At 42.0% G+C, this 22830-nt stretch overlaps 1 protein-coding gene and 1 pseudogene across 1 annotated transcript; one reads left to right on the top strand and one right to left on the bottom strand.

The window, feature by feature from the left end:
- Window positions 1–17928: 17928 nt before the first annotated feature.
- On the bottom strand, window positions 17929–18770 carry LOC128576999 (periphilin-1-like). The gene is made up of 2 exons (XM_053579074.1): window positions 18179–18770; window positions 17929–18065 (listed from the first exon to the last, which is right to left on the bottom strand). Exons 1-2 carry the CDS (start codon window positions 18768–18770, stop codon window positions 17929–17931), a joined length of 729 nt encoding a protein of 242 aa, XP_053435049.1.
- Window positions 18771–21253: 2483 nt separating this feature from the next.
- LOC128577820 (RNA-binding protein with multiple splicing 2-like) lies at window positions 21254–22278 on the top strand (annotated as a pseudogene).
- The last annotated feature ends 552 nt before the right edge of the window (window positions 22279–22830 follow it).

Raw genomic sequence — 22830 nt, forward strand, 5'->3', positions numbered from 1 at the left:
TCATAATTAGCTTCACTAAAGTCAACATGAAGGAGAAAATTCTCAAAGCGGCCAGGCAAAAGAAAGCCATTACCTTCAAAGGGAAGAATATTAGAATGACTGCAGCTCTCTCTGCTGAAACTTTTGAAGCCAGAAGAGGGTGGTCATCGACTTTTAATCTCCTAAAGCAAAATAACTTTCAACCCACAATCTTGTATCCAGCTAAACTGAGTTTCATTTATCATGGATAAATTAAATACTTTAATGACATTCATATGTTGAAGAAATTTGCCATAACCAAACCAGCTCTTCAGGATACTCTCAGACCTATCCTCCATAATGACCAACCCTATCTTATACCACAAAAGTAAACTCACTCAGAAACTTCAGATCAAACTCCAACTTCCATTCCAACTTCCACACTGGTGAAAGGATTAAAAATGTCCACTGGACCTTTGAAAAACTCGATACCCAAAATTTCACCAGACTTATCAATATTCTCCATCAATGTAAATGGCTTAAACTGTCCTCTAAGGAGGCATACGTTAGCTGACCGGATACAAAAACTCAGGCCAGATATTTGTTGCATGCAAGAATCACATCTTAACTTAAAAGACAAATACAGACTCAGGGTAAAAGGATGGACATCCATATTTCAGGCAAATGGTAATCAGAAAAAAGCAGGTGTCACAATTTTATTTGCAGATAAAATAGGCTTTAAATGAACAAAACGAAGGAAGGACAAGAATGCTCACTTCATATTTGTTAAGGGTAATAATATGATGAGATTTCAATTATTAATATCTATGCACCAACCAGAATGCACCTCAATTTATAAGAGAAACTCTAACTGATATGAGCAACTTGATTTCCTCCAACTCCATAATAGTCGGAGATTTCAACACTCCTTTGGCAGTGTTGGATCGATTATCCAATAAGAAGCTGAGCAAATAAATCTTAGATTTAAACCTAATCATCCAATATCTGGATTTAGCAGACATCTACAGAACATTTCATCCCAACAAAACTGAATACACATACTTCTCATCAGCCCACGGAACCTACTCCAAAATTGATCACATCTTAGGTTACAAGTCTAACCTCACTAAATTTAAAGGAATAGAAATTATTCCTTGCATCTTCTCGGACCACCATGGAATAAAACTTGAGCTGAGTAACAACAGGAATCTGCATACTCATACAAAAACATAGAAGTTAAATAACCTTATGCTGAATGATAGCTGGGTCAGAGATTAGATTAAGAAAGAAATTGCCAATTTTTTGGATCAAAACGACAATGAAGACACGAACTATCAGAACCTCTGGGACACTGCAAATGTAGTTCTAAGAGAGAAATTTATAGCACTGCAAGCCTTCTTCAAGAGAACGGAAAGAGAAGAAGTTAACAACTTAATGGGACATCTCAAGCAACTGGAAAAGGAAAAACATTCCAACCCCAAACGCAGTAGAAGAAAAGAAATAACCAAAATTAGAGCAGAATTAAATGAAATTGAAAACAAAAGAATAATACAACAGATCAATAAATCAAAAAGCTGGTTTTTTGAAAAGGTCAATAAAATAGATAAACTGTTGGCCAATCTAATCAGAAAAAAAGAGTAAAATCTATAATCTCATCAATCAGAAATGACAAAAACGAAATAACAACACACTCATCAGAAATCCAAAAAATCCTTAACGAATATTACAAGAAACTTTATTCTCAGAAATATGAAAATCTGAAGGAAATTGATCGATACTTGGAAGCACGCCACCTTCCAAGACTTAGCCACAATCAAGTGGAAATGCTGAACAGGCCCATATCAAGTTCAGAAATAGCATCAACCATACAAAACCTCCCTAAAAAGAAAAGCCCGGGAGCGGATGGTTTTACGTCAGAATTCTACCAAACCTTTAAAGAGGAACTATTACCTATATTACTCAACCTGTTCCAAAAGGTAGAAAAAGAAGGAAGACTACCCAACACGTTCTATGAAGCAAACATCACCCTGATCCCCAAACCAGGAAAAGACCCAACAAGAAAAGAAAATTAGAGACCAGTATCACTAATGAATAAAGATGCAAAAATATTCAACAAGATCCTAACAAACAGAATCCAGCAACACATCAAACAAATTATACATCATGACCAAGTTGGTTTTATCCCAGGGTCTCAAGGCTGGTTCAATATACGTAAATCTATAAATGTAATCCAGCACATAAACAAATTAAAAAACAAAGACCATATGATTCTCTCAATCGACGCAGAAAAAGCTTTTGATAATATCCAGCATCCCTTCATGATCAGAACACTTAAAAAAATTGATATAGAAGGGACATTTCTTAAACTGATAGAGGCCATCTACAGCAAACCCACAGCCAATATCATATTGAATGGAGTTAAATTGGAATCATTTCCACTCAGATCAGGAACTAGACAAGGCTGCCATTGTCTCCATTGCTTTTTAACATTGTAATGGAAGAATTAGCCACCGCAATTAGGGAAGAAAAGGCGATCAAGGGTATCTATATAGGCTCAGAAGAGATCAAACTTTCGCTCTTTGTAGATGATATGATTGTATATCTGGAAAACACTAGGGACTCTACTACAAAACTCCTAGAAGTGATCAAGGAATACAGCAGTGTCTCAGGTTACAAAAATCAATATTCATAAATCGGTAGCCTTTGTTTATACCAACAATAGTCAAGTTGAAAAAACAATTAAGGACTCTATCCCATTCACAGTAGTGCCAAAGAAGATGAAATATTTGGGAATTTATCTAACAAAGGACGTGAAAGATCTCTATAAAGAGAACTATGAAACTCTAAGAAAAGAAATAGCTGAAAATGTTAACAAATGGAAAAACATACCATGCTCATGGCTGGGAAGAATCAACATTGCTAAAAGGTTCATATACCCAAAGCAATATATAATTTCAATGCAATCCCTATTAAACCTCCACTGTCATACTTTAAAGATCTTGGAAAACAATATTTCATTTTATATGGAATCAGAAAAAACCTCGAATAGCCAAGACATTACTCAGAAATAAAAACAAAGCAGGAGGAATCACACTACCAGACCTCAGACTTTATGACAAATCGATAGTGATCAAAACAGCATGTTACTGGCACAAAAACAGAGAAGTAGATGTCTGGAACAGAATAGAGAACCAAGAGATGAATCCAGCTACTTACCGTTATTTGATCTTTGACAAGCCAATTAAAAACATTCAGTGGGGAAAAGATTCCCTATTTAACAAATGGTGCTGGGTGAACTGGCTGGCAACCTGTAGAAGACTGAAACTGGACCCACACCTTTCACAATTAACTAAGATAGACTCTCACTGGATTAAACATTTAAACTTAAGACATGAAACTATAAAAATACTTGAAGAGAGTGCAGGGAAAACCCCTGAAGAAATTGGTCTGGGGGAGTATTTTATGAGGAGAAAACCCCGGGCAATTGAAGCAACCTCAAAAATACACTACTGGGACTTGATCAAACTAAAAAGCTTCTGACCAGACAAGAACACAGTAAGTAAATCAAGCAAACAGCCCTCAGAATGGGAGAAGATATTTGCAGGTTATGTCTCCCATAAAGGTTTAATAACCAGAATCCACAGAGAACTCAAACTCATTAGCAAAAAAAAAGAACAAGGGATCCCATCGCAGGCTGGGCAAGGGATTTGAAGAGAAACTTCTCTGAAGAAGACAGGTGCGTGGCCTTCAGACATATGAAAAAATGCTCATCATCTTTAATCATCAGAGAAATGCAAATCAAAACTACTTTGAGATTATCATCTAACTCCAGTGAGACTAGCCTATATCACAAAATCTCAAGACCAGAGAGGATGGATGGGAGAAAAGGGAACACATTTGCACTGCTGCTGGGAATGCAAATTAATACATTCCTTCTGGAAAGATATATGGAGAACACTTAGAGATCTAAAAATAGAGCTGCCATTCAATCCTGCAATTTCCCTACTGGGCATATACCCAGAAGACCAAAAATCACAACATAACAAAGATATTTGTACCAGAATGTTTATTGCAGCCCTATTCGTAATGGCTATGTCATTGAAAAAGCCCAAGTGCCCATCGATCCACGAATGGATTAATAAATTGTGGTATATGTACACCATGGAATATTATGCAGCCTTAAAGAAAGATGGAGACTTTACCTCTTTCATGTTTACATGGATGGAGCTGGAACATATCCTTCTTAGTAAAGTATCTCAAAAATGGAAGAAAAAGTATCCAATGTATTCAGCCCTATTATGAAACTAATTTAGGGCTTTCACATGAAAGCTATAACCCAGTTACAACCTAAGAATAGAGGGGTGGAGGGAAAGTGAGGGGTGGGAGTGGGAGGGGGTAGAGGGAGGGGGATTGATGTAATTACACCTGCGGTGCATCTTACAAGGGTGTATGTGAAACTTAGTAAATATGGAATGTAAATATCTTAGCACAATAACTGAGAAAATTCCAGGAAAGCTATGTCAATGATTGTGATGAAAGTGTGTCAAACGCTCTGTGAAACTAGTGTATGATGCCCCATGATCATATCAATGTACACAGCTATGATTTAATTAAAAATAATAATAATAAAAAAAGAAAATAAAAATCATGCCACCATTTCCCCCCCGAAATAGAGTCTCACAATGTGCCCAGGCTAAAGAGCAGTGGCATCATAGCTCACTGCAACCTGAATCTCCTGGGTTCCAGCGATCCTCCTGCCTCAGACTCCCAAGAAGCTGAGACTACAAGCACCCACCACAACTCTGAGCTAATTTTTCTATTTTTAGTAGAGATGGAGTCTCACTTTTGTGCAGGCTCGTCTTGAACTCCTGAGCTCAACCCATCTTTCCACCTTGGCTTCCCAGAGTGCTAGGATTATAGGCATGAGCTGCCATGCCTGGCCCATGGCACACAGTTCTAAAGATAATTGGTCATGTGGTCTGAATAACCAAAAGGTTCCTTAGGAAGTGTCACGGAAGGTTTGAGGATATGAAGTTTCAGTTTAAATCAACAAAGAGCTCCTGAAATTGAGAACCAATAATGCTTTCACTATTTTGCTTCTAGATTTATGCCATAGGGTCACCTGCACTAGGGTGTAAATTAATGTAAAGCTGTCCAGGGTGGTGCTACCTTTCATACCCTGAGCACCGTTACCTTAGGATACATCCTATTTTGTAGATGAAATAGAGTAGGCCTATAACTAACTATATTTAAGCTTTTTTAAAAAAATTAAAATAATATGGGAGTCTTCCGGAAAGGATGTCATGTGAAACAAGATTAGATCCTAAGGAATATCCTAAGTTAGGTGTGAGTATACTTTGTCTGTAAATGACCAGATGGTTAGCACTTTTGGCACATAAGCCATACAGTCTTTTTTATTTTATTTTTTTTTTTTCTGAGACAAAGTCTCAAGCTGTCATCCTGGGTAGAGTGCCCTGGCATCATAGCTCATAGCAACCTCCAACTTGGGCTCAAGAGATCCTCTTGCCTCAATTTTTCTTTTTCTTTTCTTTTTTTTTTTTTTTTTTAGTAGAGACAGGGGTCTCATTTTTGCTCAGCCTGGTCTTGAACTTGTAAGTTCAAGCAATCCACCCACCTCAGCCTCCCAGCATGCTAGGATTACAGGCGTGAGCCACTGCGCCTGCCCAGGCCATACATTCTTTGTTCCAACTATTCATCTCTGTTGCAGCCATAGAAAATAAACAAGCTTGAGGGTGTGCCAATAAAACTTTATTTATAAGAGCAAGTAGTAACAAATTGGGCCTGCAGGTTGCAATATGTCAACCCCAATCTAGATTCTAGTGCTTGCGCTGCTATGGTCTTGGCCTCTGGGTGGAGTGTTTTTTTTTTTTTTTTAAAGAGGTATTTTATTAAGAGTCAGTTCATGACTGAAGATATATCACCCTTCCTTTATTATAATCTTAGGCCTTTATAATCTTTAATATAAAGCAACCAATGGATGTCTATCTACTCTCTTTTTTTCGTCTTTCAAATTTCAATGTAAACACAGTGGCAAAATTCCATGGTGTGGGGAGGGGTCTAGTGAGGAAGGAATAAAATGGCAACTACTACAAACACTCCTTGAGTTCCTTTTTTATGGCAAGCTTTGTACTAGGATCTTTATTAATCTCATTTAATGCTAATAATTCCTTTTTTCCATTTTCAGATGAAAAAGATAAACATGAAATAAGTAACTTTTGCCCAAGATCATTTGGCTCATAATCCAGGACTGGGGTGTGTTAGTGTGTAGGATGATTCCATTTCGTGTCTGACTACAACTTGTGATTGGAAGCAAAGGATTTTACAAGAAGCATTAACTGTACTTTTATCCCAAGAAATAAAGCATGGGAACGCTACTAATGATTTCACCTTTCTTCTCACTTCTATGGAAAATTGCTTAGCTCAACTGGTGGTAAATCTCTCAGATAAGCAGGCATGTTTATTACATGCTGTGGTCTGAATGTATCCTCCCCAAAATTCATTTGTTGAAACCTAATCACTTAGGTGATGGTATTAGAAGATATTAGATGGGGCGACACTTGTGACTTAGTGAATAGGGTGCCACCCCATATACCGGGGGTGGCAGGTTTGAACCTGGCCCGAGGCAAATTGCAACAAAAAAAATTAGTCAGGCCTGTGGAGGGCGCCTGTAGTCCCAGCTACTTGGGAGGCTGAGGCAAGAGACTCACCTAAGCCTAAGAGCTGGAGGATGCTGTAAGCTCTAACACCACAGGACTCTACCCAGGGTGATAAAGTGAGACTCTGTCTCAAAAAAAAAAAAAAAAGAAGATAGTAGACGATGGCATTAGAAGAACAGGGCATAATTTACACAACTTTCCAGAAAATGTACTATTACAGCCCAACTTGTCCTATTTCATTAACTCTAAGTAATAGGTCACATAAATCACTATAGAGGGGTAACTTTAAGCAAATTAAAGATATAGTAAAATAAATGGGTTCATAAGAAAAGTACTCAAAGCATATGGCTGACATTTCATTTCATTTCATGTAGGATCTCTTAGGGGGTGAAATGTAAAAAGTAAAATAATTTGGCCAGGCAGGGTGGCCCACACCTGTAATCCTAATACTCTGGGAGGCCGAGGTGGATGGATTGACTGAGCTCAGGCATTCGAGACCAGCCTGAGCAAGAACGAGACCCTTTCTGTAAAAATCTAGCTGGGTATTGTGGCAGGGGCCTATAGTCCCAGCTCCTTGGGTGGCTGAGGCAAGAGGATCGCTTGAGTTCAAGAGTTTAAGGTTGCTAGGCCTGGCACAGTGGCTCACACCTGTAATCCCAGCACTCTGGGAAGCCAACGTGGGTGGATTGTTTGAGCTCGGGAGTTTGAGACCAACATGAGCGTGAGCCACGGCAAGACCTTTCCCTACTAAAAATAAAAAAATGAACTGGGCATACTGGCAGGCACCTGCAGTCCAAGTTACTCAGGAGGCTGAGGCAAGAGGATCGTTTCAGCCCAAGAAATTGAGGTTGCTGTGAGCTATGAGGCCAAGGCAATCCAGGGCAACAAAGTGAGACCCTGACTCAAAAAAAAAAAAAAGAATGGGTGGCGCCTGTGGCTCAAAGGGGTAGGGTGCTGGCCCCATATGTCGGAGGTGGTGGGATCAAACCCAGCGCCAGCCAAAAACAGCCAAAAAAAGCTGGAGAGGTAAGATTGTTGCACTTTGCATTATTAGAGTGTTTGCTTCTTCTCTGGCTAATTTCGGGGTTGAGGGGGAAGAATGAAAGTATTTGAAAGTTAGTGTTCTATGAATTATATGAGTTGTCTGAGCCCATATTCTGTGCCAACCACTGCCCCAGGCCTCCTACCTCTTCAAAACAGGCTGGAAAACCTCCAATCCTCAGCATATTTTTGTCACACCTAGTGCCATTTCCCTGGCCCAGACATGTCACCATAGCTAATGGTACACTTACCTATTGAGTTTGGAAATGGTCTCAGAGTACTTGTGTGGTTTTTTTTTGTTTTTTTTTTTGTTTTTGTTTTTTTTATTCAGACATGGTTGCTTCATTTTGCATTTTAAAATTTACAAAAAGCTTTATATTATCTGCGTTCCCCTTGTTGATCAGCAGGCATTCTGGTAAGACAATGAAAATTTTATCACATCTATTCGATATATCCAAAAATAATGGATAATTTACAAAGAAATCTCTTCAATCAAGAACATTTTGTAAAATACACATTCTGGTACAGATCAGAATTATCTATTATAAATTAGACTTTAAAGAGCTTAGAAACAACTAACAGTTTAACACTGACAAGCCTAGCAGAATAATGCTGATGGCAAGCTATAAACAGCTTTAAATGCTAAATGTAATTTGTGGGATAGGGAAAGGAAAAAATTATCTGTTGAACCCACATTTCAATGCATCTGTTAGTTAAGACCTATCTAACTTAATGAATTTCAATAAAGTGAACAACTCCTTTCCCTTTGGTGGTTTAAGTTTTATTTTTAAACTTGTGACATCTTGACTAAAGATAATGAATCCTGGAACTAGAATATTTGAGGAAAAGAAAAGCATTGGTGGGGAAAGAGGAAAAACAAGATCAGTACTTTCTTAGTTTATCCAAACTGGATAACGAAAATCAGTGCCATTAAGTAAGAATATTACAGTTGATATGTGGGACTTAGTTTAGCTTAAGGTTAGGTAAGTTAACATATAACTGGCAAAACTAAAGATTCAAAGTAGTCTCACTCAGGAAATTTTAAAAAATAATTGTTGCCCTAAATTAGTTTTTAGATCTGTGGACAGCATAATACATAATTTAAGGCACCTGTTATGGGATCTGTTAAAATTATTCAAACTGCTATTTCTATTTTTCATATAATTTTTATGTAGCATTTTAGATTTTATCAGTATGGGGCCACTAAAAATAACACCAGAATTTGAGGGAGAAGAGAGTAGAAAATGAAAAGAGGATGGGAGGGTAATGAAATTGGGTAGCAAAACAAACATTTTCTAAGGATTCCTCACTAAGTAATGCCACATAACTGTGTATTTTGGCGCAATGCCACTGGGCTGCTGAAGTGCTCAGGAAACAAATGGAACATCATAATTGTCCCACGTACATTCTCAACTAACCCCTGATTTGGATGGGTCACTCATGAAGGACTGTTGACATAGACTTCTTGGGAAGGGGTCGCTGAGTTGGGCATACTACCTACTGCTTTGTTTCTTTTAAGAAAACTTCTGCTCCCACAACTACAATTTCAAAGCTGAGAAGTGCTGTCTTTCCCCGGGCAGTGGTGGTTGCGTTTATGTCCCTGTCCCTGCTTGACTGTGACCTCTGGAGGCAGGGGCTGAGCACTCTGGTGCTCTTTCCCTTCAGCCCCCATGAATCAAAGTTGAATTCATAGCTGGGGAGGGAGACAAGATGGCGGACTGAAGCCAGCTTTCAACAAAGGCTCCCGTCCAGAAGGAGAGTTAAGGGACAGGAATTTAGTAAGTATCCTGGTGGACTTGAGCCTCACCAAGAGAGAAGGCTGAAGAACGCACATCAACACCGCTGAGGCAAGCTGTGATCACAAGGACGCAAACAAAAGGTACAAAATCCACCACCAAGCGGACGGGAGTCCCCCTCCCCCATGAGACCGGCTCTGGAGCCCCACAATTGAACAAGCGGGCAGAAATTAAAGGCCCTCCCACTACACTCCACGGGAGAGACCTTCTAAAAACTGGACCTACTTCCCCTACTGGGGTGCCGTGGCGTTCTCCTGCCGGACATAGGGCTGAATAAAACTTTGGGAATCCTTTGCCGGCAACCCTGAATCCCCGGCGCTCCCCTCCCGCCCACTGAGGTCTGGAGGCCTGTCCCCCAGGACTTCGGATCCTTGGGTGATTTCTCAAGGGGAGTGGACAGTCCCCGAGTTGCGACTGGTCAGCATTGACTCTGAGGCGCGCCGAGTGAGGAGAGGGCACCGGGCTGAGGGGGAGTCACGCCTCGCGGCACTTCCCTGCGGTGCAGTGCACCAACCCTCCCCGGGCATACGGGGCCCAAGACTGAATCAGACTCTGGCCTCCCCGCTGAGAGCTGAGAGCCCCTACTCTCACTCGGGGTCTGAGGGCCTATCCCCCAGGAGTTCGGCTCCTTGGGTGATTTCTCGAGGGGAGTGCACAGTGCCTGAGCTGCGTCAGGTCAGCGCTGACTCTGGGATACGTGAGCGAGGAGAGGGCACTCCGCTGAGGGGAAATCAAGCCTTGGCGGCACTTCCCTGCAGTGCAGTGCAGGAGCCCTCCCCGGGCACAAGACTGAATAAGACTCTGGCCTCCCCGCTGAGAGCTGAGAGCCCCTACTCTCACTCGGGGTCTGAGGGCCTATCCCTCCGGAGTTCGGCTCCTTGGGTGATTTCTCGAGGGGAGTGCACAGTGCCTGAGCTGCGTCAGGTCAGCGCTGACTCTGGGATACGTGAGCGAGGAGAGGGCACTCTGTTGAGGGAAAATCAAGCCTTGGCGGCACTTCCCTGCGGTGCAGTGCAGGAGCCCTCCCCGGACCGTAGTATTGCGTGAAACTGAATGAAACTCTAGCTTCCCCCCGCCCCACTCCCAATCCGGGTCTGGGGGCCCATCCCCCAAGAGTTCTGATTCTTGGGGGATCTCTTAAGGGGTGTGGACCCAGCACAAACTGCGGCCGCTCAGTGCTGACTCTGGGGCGCGGGACAGAGGAGAAAAGGGTCGCCTGAGTGCCCACACCAGAGCAGCAGTTCCCTGGAGGTAGATCAACAGCCGTTTTTTCTTTAACGGCAGAACGCTCACTTCTGGATATTCTGAGGCCACACCCCCTGTCTCCCTGGGCAACCAGAGGAGGCCACCGGTGTCACGGCTCACAAACCCAGAAGCCTCCAGGGCGGGGCCGACCCAGAGAGGTGTTCAGACGCAATTCTCCAGCAGCAAAGACGTTTGAACTCAAAACAGCCCGTCTCCTGTAGGCGACGACAGGAACAGAGACAGAACCTCACAAAGTTGTCTGTTCTGTTCTGTTCTGTTAGCAGCATCCATCAGGGACGGGGCTAAGCCTGAGTGAACACCTCCTTCCCATCACCTGCATCAAACACTCAAAGATGTCAGGCCCCATCTCCTCCTGCTAGATAGTGGCAGTCTGCGGGGGCCTGGCAGACTTCCTCGTGATTCAGGCAGGTGCAAACCCCTGGAGTGTCTGTTCACTGCAGGCAACTGGGTTAGCCATCTGCAGAGATACCAGTGACTGGGTCCGACGGAGGGGCAAAGTGGGGAAGGAGACGTCAACCTTCCCAGACTGCTCTGTTTGCGGGGTGGCTCCTCCTGACTCCACGCTGCACTGGGGTGAGCTGTCTCAGAGGAGTCACCAGGCCCCTGTGATCCAGTTCCCAGAGACCTCTTGAACCCTTCCACCTGAGACAAGTGCCGATTGAGACAGTTGATTTGGACCTTTTGAACTGGGCTAATAGACTGAGGACTTTTCAGGTGGTGCCCTGGGTGTGCGATTGTAGGAAGGTTTCATTCTCCTTTTCCAACTGGGGCCAGAGGTGGGCAGGCGGGGTGACTTAATTGCTGATTTTTTCACACAGCTGAGACTTCAAGCCAGAGTAGAAGTTGCAATAGGATCGAACAGAAACCAGCTGAAAACAAGACAGAACCACTTTGCTCCACCACACCAGACAGGGCCCCAGTTTCTCAGGCCACAACACTGTACGGGCCCTCGATAAAACCCCAGGGGAAAAACCAAAGGGAGTAAACCATGGGGCGGAATCAGCGGAAAAACTCTGGTAACATGAATAACCAGAATAGATCAACCCCCCCAAGAAAAGATACGGCAGATGTGATTGAAGATCCCATTCATAAACAACTGGCTGAGATGTCAGAAGTTGAATTCAGAATTTGGTTTGCAGACAAGATTAATAAAATGGAATTAGGAATTCGAGGAGAAATTCAAAAACTGTCTCAAGAATTTAACGAATTTAAAGACAAAACCACCAAAGACTTAGACACACTGAAACAAGAACTTACAGCCCTCAAAGATATGAAAAATACAGTAGAATCCCTCAGTAACAGAATGGAGCAAGCAGAAGAAAGGATTTCTGACATTGAAGATAAAGTCTTCGAACGCTCCCAATCTCTCAAAGAGGAAGAGAAATGGAGAGCAAAAACGGATCACTCACTCAGAGAGCTCTCAGATAATTCGAAGAAAAATAACATAAGGGTTATAGGAATTTCGGAGGCTGATGACGTGGCAGCCAAGGGCACAGAGGCCCTTCTACATGAAATTATGAAAGAAAATTTTCCAGACATGCCTAGAGAATCTGAAATTCAGATAGCAGACAGCTTCAGAACCCCAGCACGATTCAACCCCAAAAAGCCATCTCCCAGACATATCATAATTAGCTTCACTAAAGTTAACATGAAAGAGAAGATTCTCAAAGCAGCCCGGCGAAAGAAAACTATAACGTACAAAGGTAAGAATATTAGAATAACTGCAGATCTCTCTGCTGAAACTTTTCAAGCAAGAAGAGGCTGGTCATCAACTTTTAATCTCCTAAAGCAAAAAAACTTTCAACCCAGGATCTTGTATCCAGCTAAACTGAGTTTCATCTATGATGGAGAAATTAAATACTTCAATGACATTCATATGTTGAAAAAATTTGCCATAAGTAAACCAGCTCTTCAGGATGTTCTCAGACCTATCCTCCACAATGACCAACCCAATCCTATACCACAAAAGTAAACTCACTCAGAAACTTCGGATCAAACTCCAACTTCCACACTGGCGAAAGGATTAAAAATGTCCACTGGACCTTTGAAAAACTCGATACCCAAAATTCCACCAGACTTATCCTTACTCTCCATCAATGTGAATGGCTTAAACTGTCCTCTAAAGAGGCATAGGTTAGCTGACTGGATACAAAAACTTAAGCCAGATATTTGTTGCATACAAGAGTCACATCTCAACTTAAAAGACAAATACAGACTCAGGGTGAAAGGATGGTCATCCATATTTCAGGCAAATGGTAATCAGAAAAAAGCAGGTGTTGCAATTTTATTTGCAGATACAGTAGGCTTTAAACCATCAAAAGTAAGGAAGGACAAGAATGGTCACTTCATATTTGTTAAGGGTAATACTCAATATGACGAGATCTCAATTATTAATATCTATGCACCCAACCAGAATGCACCTCAATTTATAAGAGAAACTCTAACAGACATGAGTAACTTGATTTCCTCCAGCTCCATAATCATTGGAGATTTCAACACTCCCTTGGCAGTGTTGGATCGATCCTCCAGAAAGAAGCTGAGCAAAGAAATCTTAGATTTAAACCTAACCATCCAGTATTTAGATTTAGCAGACATCTACAGAACATTTCATCCCAACAAAACTGAATACACATACTTCTCATCAGCCCACGGAACTTACTCCAAAATTGATCACATTTTAGGTCACAAGTCTAACCTCAGTAAATTTAAAGGAATAGAAATTATTCCATGCATCTTCTCGGACCATCATGGAATAAAACTTGAATTGAGTAACAACAGGAATCTGCATACCCATACAAAAACATGGAAGTTAAATAACCTTATGCTGAATGATAGCTGGGTCAGAGATGAGATTAAGAAAGAAATCACCAATTTTTTGGAACAAAATGACAATGAAGACACAAGCTATCAGAACCTCTGGGACACTGCAAAGGCAGTTCTAAGAGGGAAATTTATAGCACTGCAAGCCTTCCTCAAGAGAACGGAAAGAGAGGAAGTTAACAACTTAATGGGACATCTCACGCAACTGGAAAAGGAAGAACATTCCAACCCCAAACCCAGTAGAAGAAAAGAAATAACCAAAATTAGAGCAGAATTAAATGAAATTGAAAACAAAAGAATAATACAACAGATCAATAAATCAAAAAGCTGGTTTTTTGAAAAGGTCAATAAAATAGATAAACCTCTGGCCAACCTAATCAGGAAAAAAAGAGTAAAATCTCTAATATCATCAATCAGAAACAACAAAGACAAAATAACCACAGACTCATCAGAAATCCAAAAAATCCTTAATGAATATTACAAGAAACTTTATTCTCAGAAATATGAAAATCTGAAGGAAATAGACCGATACTTGGAAGCACGCCACCTTCCAAGACTTAACCAGAATCAAGTGGAAATGTTGAACAGACCCATATCAAGTTCAGAAATAGCATCAACTATACAAAACCTCCCTAAAAAGAAAAGCCCGGGACCAGATGGTTTCACGTCAGAATTCTACCAAACCTTTAAAGAGGAATTAGTACCTATATTACTCAACCTGTTCCAAAATGTAGAAAAAGAAGGAAGACTACCCAACACGTTCTATGAAGCAAATATCACCCTGATCCCCAAACCAGGAAAAGACCCAACAAGAAAAGAAAATTATAGACCAATATCACTAATGAATATAGATGCAAAAATATTCAACAAGATCCTAACAAACAGAATCCAGCAACACATCAAACAAATTATACATCATGACCAAGTTGGTTTTATCCCAGGGTCTCAAGGCTGGTTCAATATACGTAAATCTATAAATGTAATTCAGCACATAAACAAATTAAAAAACAAAGACCATATGATTCTCTCAATTGATGCAGAAAAAGCTTTTGATAATATCCAGCATCCCTTCATGATCAGAACACTCAAGAAAATTGGTCTAGAAGGGACTTTTCTTAAACTGATAGAGGCTATCTACAGCAAACCCACAGCCAATATCATATTGAATGGAGTTAAATTGGAATCATTTCCACTCAGATCAGGAACCAGACAAGGCTGCCCATTGTCTCCATTGCTTTTCAACATTGTAATGGAAGTTTTAGCCACCGCAATTAGGGAAGAAAAGGCGATCAAGGGTATCCATATAGGGTCAGAAGAGATCAAACTCTCGCTCTTCGCAGATGATATGATTGTGTATCTGGAAAACACTAGGGACTCTACTACAAAACTCCTAGAAGTGATCAAGGAATACAGCAGCGTCTCAGGTTACAAAATCAACATTCATAAATCGGTAGCCTTTATATACACCAACAACAGTCAAATTGAAAAAGCAGTTAAGGACTCTATCCCATTCACAGTAGTGCCAAAGAAGATGAAATATTTGGGAATTTACCTAACAAAAGACGTGAAAGATCTCTATAAAGAGAACTATGAAACTCTAAGAAAAGAAATAGCTGAAAATGTTAACAAATGGAAAAACATACCATGCTCATGGCTAGGAAGAATCAACATTATCAAAATGTCCATACTACCCAAAGCAATATATACTTTCAACGCACTCCCTATTAAAGCTCCACTGTCATATTTTAAAGATCTTGAAAAAACATTACTTCGTTTTATATGGAATCAGAAAAAACCTCGAATAGCCAAGACATTACTCAGAAATAAAAACAAAACAGGAGGAATCACACTACCAGACCTCAGACTTTACTACAAATCGATAGTGATCAAAACAGCATGGTATTGGCACAAAAACAGAGAAGTAGATATCTGGAATAGAATAGAGAACCAAGAGATGAATCCAGCTACTTACCGCTATTTGATTTTTGACAAGCCAATTAAAAACATTCAGTGGGGAAAAGATTCCCTATTTAACAAATGGTGCTGGGTGAACTGGCTGGCAACCTGCAGAAGACTGAAATTAGACCCACACCTTTCACCATTAACTAAGATAGACTCTCATTGGATTAAAGATTTAAACTTAAGACATGAAACTATAAAAATACTAGAGGAGAATGCAGGGAAAACCCTTGAAGAAATTGGTCTGGGTGAGTATTTCATGAGGAGAACCCCCCGGGCAATTGAAGCAGCTTCAAAAATACACTACTGGGACTTGATCAAACTAAAAAGCTTCTGCACAGCTAAGAACACAGTAAGCAGAGCAAGCAGACAGCCCTCAGAATGGGAGAAGATATTTGCAGGGTATAACTCTGACAAAGGTTTAATAACCAGAATCCACAGAGAACCCAAACGCATCAGCAAGAAAAAAACAAGGGATCCCATCGCAGGCTGGGCAAGGGATTTGAAGAGAAACTTCTCTGAAGAAGACAGGCGCACGGCCTTCAGACATATGAAAAAATGCTCATCATCTTTAATCATCAGAGAAATGCAAATCAAAACTACTTTGAGATATCATCTAACTCCAATGAGACTAGCCTATATCACAAAATCTCAAGACCAGAGATGTTGGCGTGGATGCGGAGAAAAGGGAACACTTCTGCACTGCTGGTGGGAATGCAAATTAATACATTCCTTTTGGAGGGATATATGGAGAACACTCAGAGATCTAAAAATAGATCTGCCATTCAATCCTGTAATTCCTCTGCTGGGCATATACCCAGAAGACCAAAAATCACAACATAACAAAGATATTTGTACCAGAATGTTTATTGCAGCCCAATTCATAATTGCTAAGTCATGGAAAAAGCCGAAGTGCCCATCGATCCACGAATGGATTAATAAATTGTGGTATATGTATACCCTGGAATACTATGCAGCCTTAAAGAAAGATGGAGACTTTACCTCTTTCATGTTTACATGGATGGAGCTGGAACATATTCTTCTTAGTAAAGTATCCCAAGAATGGAAGAAAAAATATCCAATGTACACAGCCCTACTATGAAACTAATTTGGGACTCTCACATGACAGCTATAACCCAACTACAACTTAACAATAGGGGGAAGTGGGAAAGGGGGGGGTGGGTAGAGGGAGGGGAATCGATGGGATCACACCTGTGGTGCATATTACAGGGGTATTTGCGAAACTTGGTAAATGTAGAATATAAATGTTTTGGCACAGTAACTGAGATAACGCCGGAAAGGCTATGTTAACCACTGGGATAAAAATGTGTCAAATGGTTTATGAAGTGAGTGTATGATGCCCCATAATCATATCATTGTATACACTTATGATTTAATAAAAAAATTAAAAAAAAAAAAAAAAGAAAACTTCTGAAAGGCTAAGGACCTCTAAGGGGCAGAACAAAGGACTCACTAAACTAATGAGATGAAAAAGGAAATAATCTATACATAGTGTAATCATAGGCATGTTATCAATCATCTTTCTTGTGGTGAAGAGTATGGGCCTATGAGAAAAGGACAACTCCACCCTACTAATGGGCCTATGAAAAAATAAAAGTCTAAATTTTTTCTCTTTTGGTCAGAAATCTCAACTTTAAGATATCCCTAATCTCCATCCAAATTACCCCTTCTTTTAGTTTTATTAAATAATAATATTTAAGTCTCCCACATCAGTGAAAGACTCAGAAGTTTCAGGATTAATAGAAGATGCTGAATCTTGGAAAAAAAGGCTTTTAATTCTGAGGTTTATTTCAGAGATTTAAGTGCTCTATATTGTTACTGAATGAGACTTATTCTCAAACTTTCTGTACGATCCTAAAGCATTCAGTTTATGACGATAGTACTTTAACACATAAAAGTTACAAACCGTAAGAAAACCGAACAACAAGTCAATAAAATCACAACTCAGAATTCTCACTTTTTCACATGGTATCATTCACTATGAAATGCAAACAGACTACTAATATTTAAGTGGAGTGATCTCTAGCCTGTAAATTACACTCCTGTGACCAAATGATTACATACTTGGAAGAGTACAGAACATGAGTAGGCACAGAAAGCTATTCTTCAAGACTGCTTTTTCAAAGCTTGAAAAATTAATTGACCAGCATTTTAGGGGGCAAAAAAAGGTGAGAATGGATTAAGACCCTCTACATGTAGAAAAAGATTCTAATGAAAGTATTTTTAGACTATTTTAGACGTTTATTTGATACTATTTTAGACGTTTATTTGAAGTATAGTCAGCCATCATAAAGTTATTTCTCTTCATCACAAAACGTCCATATATTAAGGATTTATGCAATTCAGGGAGGGAAAACAAAATCTAGACACTTTTTGCCTGAGCTAGAAATCTAAAAAGGCTCTCCAAACTCTTCAGTTGAAGTATCGTGCTCTGCAATGAAATGCTTGAGTTCTTTCAAACGTCTCTCACCTATTTCATGTAAATTCTGCTTCAGCGCAAACTGTACAGACTTTTCTAATGAAGGATCTTTTTCTTTTTTTTTTTTTTTTTTTTTTGTGGTTTTTGGCCGGGGCTGGGTTTGAACCCGCCACCTCCGGCATATGGGACCGGCGCCCTACTCCTTGAGCCACAGGCGCCACCCGAAGGATCTTTTTCAATCAGCATTTTCACTACCCTCCAGAAAGTTTCACAGTCTTGTCGGTAAGCCTGTTCAATCTCTTTGGCTTTTAATGCTATTGCTTTAGAGCGACGGGTTAGCGCGTCTTCATAGAACTCTATGCCATATGCTGCATTTGCCTCAGGTTCTTGTGGCTGGTAAATGAACGATGGTGCTGTGGATCCCGCTTCATACTCGTGAATTTCAGGCAAGTTACTGTCATCTGACTTCTCTCGCTTTTCAGCAGCCCACTTTCTTGCAGCCTCAGATAGTTCTTTTTCAGTTAGCCTACGAGGTTTGGCTAACACCTCGGATGACGAAACTGCGGAATAAAACCAGGGTGAAGTATCTCTTGATGTTTTCAAAGATCGTACGGGCCTCTCCTTATCTGTTTCTGGCTTTCTTTCATGCTGCCGTTTGTAGGAGACATCAGCACGCCTGGACTTCCTACGCTGAGACTGATGGAAAGACTGACTGGTTCTCTTGAAAGGAGAGATTTCATAGTCAAATTGTCCCTCCGACCACATTTCATCTCTTCTATAAGCCTTGATGAGTCCAGGCCGCCCATAATCCATGACTCCAGGCTGCCCAGAGACTCGTCTGCCGCTGCCCACGGCTATCCCAGGCAACAGGCACTTCCGGCGCGCAGGATGATGTCACAAAGCAGCCGGTTTCTGGAAGTGTTTTGTTTTGTTTTGAGGCATTGTCTCACTATGTCGTCCTGGCTAGGGTGCGTGTAGTCACAGCTCACAACAACCTCAAACTCTTGGGCTTCATCGATTCTCTTGCCTCAGCCTCTCAAGTAGCTTGAACTCCAGACCCCCGCCACAAGGCTCAGCTATTTTTTGGTTGTAGTTGTCATTGTTGTTTGGCAGGCCTGGGCTTGATTCCAACTCACTACCTCTGCTGTGTGTGGCTGGTGCCTTAGCTGCTGAGCTACAGGTGCCGAGCCCGTACTTGTGGTTTTTAAAATCATTACTGAGGCATGAGAATTTGACCCCCAAATTCAACCTGTTTAGCATCATTAGTCTCACAGCTGCCATATTGTTCACCCCACAAAGGCGCCTGAATGAGAGAAATGAAATGCAGTGATATCCCACCCATGCTCTGTTCATCATGGTCTGAGGTTGTATTGCAAGAGTGTCTTTCTAAATCACACAAAGGTGCTTTATGGACTAGCAGTAGCTCTCTCTCTTCTATGAAAATAAGCTTGGAGTTACTTGGCAAAATTGGTAAAAATAAAAAGGGAAAGAACATTTAGATCAGAGAGAGAGAGGAGTAAAAGCACATATCCTTGAAGAGTGGCTGAGATTTTTTTCCTCCTAAATAGATAGTGATGTGTATGCCAAGGTTAGCATGAAAACGATTTAACTAAACTAAATGTTGTAAGTAGAGAGCTGCAGAAGCAGGATTGTAAAGCATGGAGTTTGGCTTAGCCTAATGGAGTTGCTTATATAAGTGTGTATATTCGCCTGTGCTTCATGGCAACCAAAGCCAACCTTGGCTTCTGAGTGTGTTCAACGCTGGATGTCATTCTGTCAGAATATTTAAATGTATCACCAAAACAAAAGCTGTTTTCGGGCGGCGCCTGTGGCTCAGTCGGTAGGGCGCCGGCCCCATATACCGAGGGTTACAGGTTCAAACCCGGCCCCGGCCAAACTGCCACCGAAAAATAGCCGGGCGTTGTGGCGGGCGCCTGTAGTCCCAGCTACTCGGGAGGCTGAGGCAAGAGAATCACTTAAGCCCAGGAGTTGGAGGTTGCTGTGAGCTGTATGAGGCCACGGCACTCTACCGAGGGCCATAAAGTCAGACTCTGTCTCTACAAAAAAAAAAAAAAGCTGTTTTCTATTAACTGATATATTTTCATTATGTGTTTAGTTGTCTTCTATATTAGGGAAATGTACACATGACATTCCAATTTCACACAATACAGAAATTAAGTGGCAAATATGATCCAGAGCTCCACAGTTCCCCGGGAGATATGATGTACACCACTTGGTTGAGACCCGGGTGACTACAAACTATGTCAGTTGGCCTAGAAAAGAATCAAACTGGAACAATTATGAAGCAGCTTTCAAGTTCTTTAAGACTGTTTACCTGTCCCTTACTTGTACACAAGGACATCCTGACAATCTCCTACTGTAATGAGAAGCTCCTACTAAGTGAGAAGCTTCTGTTAAACCAGGATGTGTGAGATAGAAGAAATTTCAGCCAAGCAACTCAGAAGAAATGGAAGAGTCAAGCGACAGCCCAAGACTGGGGCCACTAGAGAAGAAACTGGCACATATGCTCTGGCAAGACACCAATATCAAAATCTGGCAGCCATGCAGCTCTCTGATGAGACTCACCTTTAGCCAGGTTCATTAAGAACGTTGTCATTTTATGAAAACCTGTCTCCCGCCTTGCTTTGCGTCTCTCTCATTTAAGTAGCATTTTAGGGATGTTCTCCAACTCTATTATCTCTGTCTTGCACACACAGCAAAGCTATAAAAGCAACCCAGCTACAGACACCTCAAGGATTTTTTAAAAAATAGGATGACTGGTTAGTGGTTTCCCTATAATTTTTCTTAACGATATTTAACATTTTCTTGATTATTTTGGCCAGAGCAGTACTTGGGCAATACTTACGTTCAGAAAATAGTCTATAAAGGACTGTTGACTCCCTTTCTAGGGATGTAACAGTTCAGAATTCAACATTGTAAAATATGCTTGAAGAAATGAACACGTATGGAGATTTAAGAGGTGGAAATATATATGTGATTTGAAAACCCAATTTGAATAGAAATAAGTCCTTGGGAATGGGCTTGTAAAATAGAAAAAAAAAGAGTAGTGGGCAATGGGGCTCCGGTTGCTAGTGCCTCCCCTGCCGCACACCCTCCCCGCCTCCTGCACTCGCCAAACTTGATGTGACCCCAGCCCGAAGCGGCAGCTGCCCCCTCACCGCCCCGTGGGCCCCCACCGCCACCCCGCCCTGCACCCCCGGAGCGCGCCGCTCACAGCGCCCCTTCCCACCTCGCCCTCCGCGCTGCCTTCCCCTGCCACCCCCTCCCCCCGCACCATGAGCAACCTGAAACCGGACGGCGAGCACAGCACCAGCACGGGCACCGGCACTGGTGCGGGCTCCAGCGGCACCCTGGAGGAGGAGGTCCGGACGCTGTTTGTCAGTGGTCTCCCTGTGGACATTAAACCCAGAGAACTCTGCCTGCTCTTCCGGCCATTCAAGGGGTATGAAGGGTCCCTGATCAAGCTCATCGGCAGACAGCCGTGCAGGAGCAGAAGCAGTCAAGAATGCATTGAATGGCATTTGCTTTGATCCTGAGAACCCGCAGACCCTGAGGCTAGAGTTTGCCAAAGCCAACACCAAGATGGCCAAGAGCAAGCTGATAGCAACTCCAAATCCCAGCAATGTGCACCCCGCCCTAGGAGCACACTTCATCGCACTGGACCCCTGTGACCTGATGGGGGCTGCTCTGATCCCTGCGTCCCCAGAGGCCTGGGCCCCCTACTCTCTGTATACTACAGAGCTGATCCCAGCCATCTCCCATGCTGCATTTACCTACCCAGCTGCCACTGCTGCTGCTGCCGCCCTTCATGCTCAGGTGCGCTGGTACCCTTCCTCTGACACCACCCAGCAAGGATGGAAGTATCGGCAGTTCTGTTAGTTCTCCAGTCTTGTCACCGGGTAGTTGGTTCTGGTACCTGTACAATGGTGCCCGAATAGGCGCCTTGAGATTCAACTGCCCCCAGGCGGCCCGTGCAGAGCTGCTGCTGCCCTCCAGACTGTGAATCTGAAGCCTGACTCAGGGGACTGCTTCCTATTTCTCTTCCCTCTTCCTCAGCCCTGTGCCCTGTTCTGTCCCCCAAGGCCTCCCAGGAGGATTTGGGAATGACCTGCTTGTTGGAGCTCCCAGATCCAGCTCTGAGGCCTCACTGGGACCCAGCAAGGCCTGACCTCTGGCCCAAATTTGCTTCTGTAGCTCTACCTCAAGGAAACAAGGCGTTTAATTTTGCATGTTTCTGGCATGAATTAAGACACTTAAACTTGTGTATATGTGAGTGTACAGTTTGTTCTCCCACTGTGTCACCATAGCAACAGGTCCTGGCCACCAGTGCTTCATCCTGCCTGGTCCCTCTTCACCCCACCCCTGCACCCATGCACTTCGGGACTGAGTCCTGTTGCTGTTCCTTCCCTGATGGCCCAGCATCCCCACCACCCGCACACAATTCCAGGCTTCACCACCACCCAACAAATATGTTTGCTTTCTCATTTCAAATCAAGGTCCTCCACTTCCTTCTCAGATGGGCCAATGATCGTAAGAAAGCCCTTTCTCTGCCCACTTTGCTTACGTCTCCATCGCAAACCCTGCCCCGGGGCTGCTCCTCGTTCTTTCCAAACCTTGAAACCAACCAAAACCGTGAGAAGTATTGTACCCTGTGTAACAAAATATTTATGCATCATAAAGGATTTTTCATGTGTGTACCATTAATTATTAGAGAGAGACCTTGTTCGCCCTGTCAGATAAGTTTAATGTTTAGTTTGAGGCATGAAGAAGAAAAGGGTTTCCATTCTTCAGCAATAAGAGTTTGTGTCAGGCATTAGTTTAAGGAAAATGAAGGAGACATTGTGCAATTTTA

The sequence above is a fragment of the Nycticebus coucang genome, chromosome X (genome assembly GCF_027406575.1).
Source record: "Nycticebus coucang isolate mNycCou1 chromosome X, mNycCou1.pri, whole genome shotgun sequence".
Lineage (NCBI taxonomy): Eukaryota > Metazoa > Chordata > Mammalia > Primates > Lorisidae > Nycticebus > Nycticebus coucang.

Coding starts and splice junctions, on each gene's coding strand:
- LOC128576999 (XM_053579074.1), bottom strand. CDS start 18,770: ATGGATTATGGGCGGCCTGGACTCATCAAGGCTTATAGAAGAGATGAA. Junction 18,066..18,178: donor GATTGAAAAAGATCCTTCGG/GTGGCGCCTGTG, acceptor AAAAAGAAAAAG/ATCCTTCATTAGAAAAGTCT.